Below are 764 nucleotides of genomic sequence, written 5' to 3'. Positions count from 1 at the left end.
TGCTTCATTCCTCTGTCTCTCTTTCTTTCTCTTAAATTAAGCTAAGCTTTGCGTTGGAAAAAAAAAAAAATTATCTGTCATCATCAGATTCATAATCACATTGCCAAATTTACTTCCTTTGTTGAAGAAACCAAATCTTCATTTCCGGAACCCAAAATAAAAATGCATTTCGCAAAGCTCGATGATTCCCCCATGTTCCGCCAGCAGGTTCTTCTTCTTACCATATCATATTCAATTTATTCAAACATCTATATCTATGTTGATTTTATCGTAATTCACGTCATGTTGAGCAGCACGAGGTGCCTCCTATGCAATCTCATCATTCATGCTTGAATTTTTTTTTTTTGAGGATGTTTTAATATGGCGGAAAGAAAGCATTCTATAACAGAGTTTGCTTTTAAAAAATGGAATTTAACGAATGTGGTTGTGTATGATGGATGCATTTGCAGCTGCAGTGCTTGGAGGAAAGTGCAGAATCATTACGCATCAGATGCTGCAAATTTCACAAAGGATGTCGAAAATATACGTACGTCACTCTTGGATTGGGATTATTCTCTGAATAAATATTTGATATTTTTTTAAATCTTTTCAGGGAAGGATTAGGAGAGGTATATGAAGGGGACGTGGCATTTGCTACTGCCCTTGAAGATTTTGGAAGTGGCCATAATGATCCTCATTTTGCTGCTTTAGGAGGTAAACCTCATCTTCTCTTTCTTTCTCTACTAAAATTAAATTAATATCATTGGTTATTTTAGCCTTCAATT

The 764-nt window shown here is 35.1% G+C and overlaps 1 protein-coding gene across 1 annotated transcript in view; it reads left to right on the top strand.

Moving 5' to 3' along the window:
• The window catches only part of LOC107630862 (ADP-ribosylation factor GTPase-activating protein AGD3), a 6820-nt gene continuing 6062 nt past the window's right edge, over window positions 7–764 (top strand). The window contains exons 1-3 of the mRNA XM_016334133.2: window positions 7–207; window positions 450–526; window positions 593–693. Coding sequence (XP_016189619.1) covers window positions 163–207; window positions 450–526; window positions 593–693 — 223 coding nt within the window. The 5' untranslated portion in view covers window positions 7–162. The remainder of the gene's footprint in view (window positions 208–449; window positions 527–592; window positions 694–764) is intronic.

Source organism: Arachis ipaensis, chromosome B03 (genome assembly GCF_000816755.2).
Source record: "Arachis ipaensis cultivar K30076 chromosome B03, Araip1.1, whole genome shotgun sequence".
NCBI lineage: Eukaryota > Viridiplantae > Streptophyta > Magnoliopsida > Fabales > Fabaceae > Arachis > Arachis ipaensis.
This window is presented reverse-complemented; position numbering and strand designations above follow the sequence as displayed.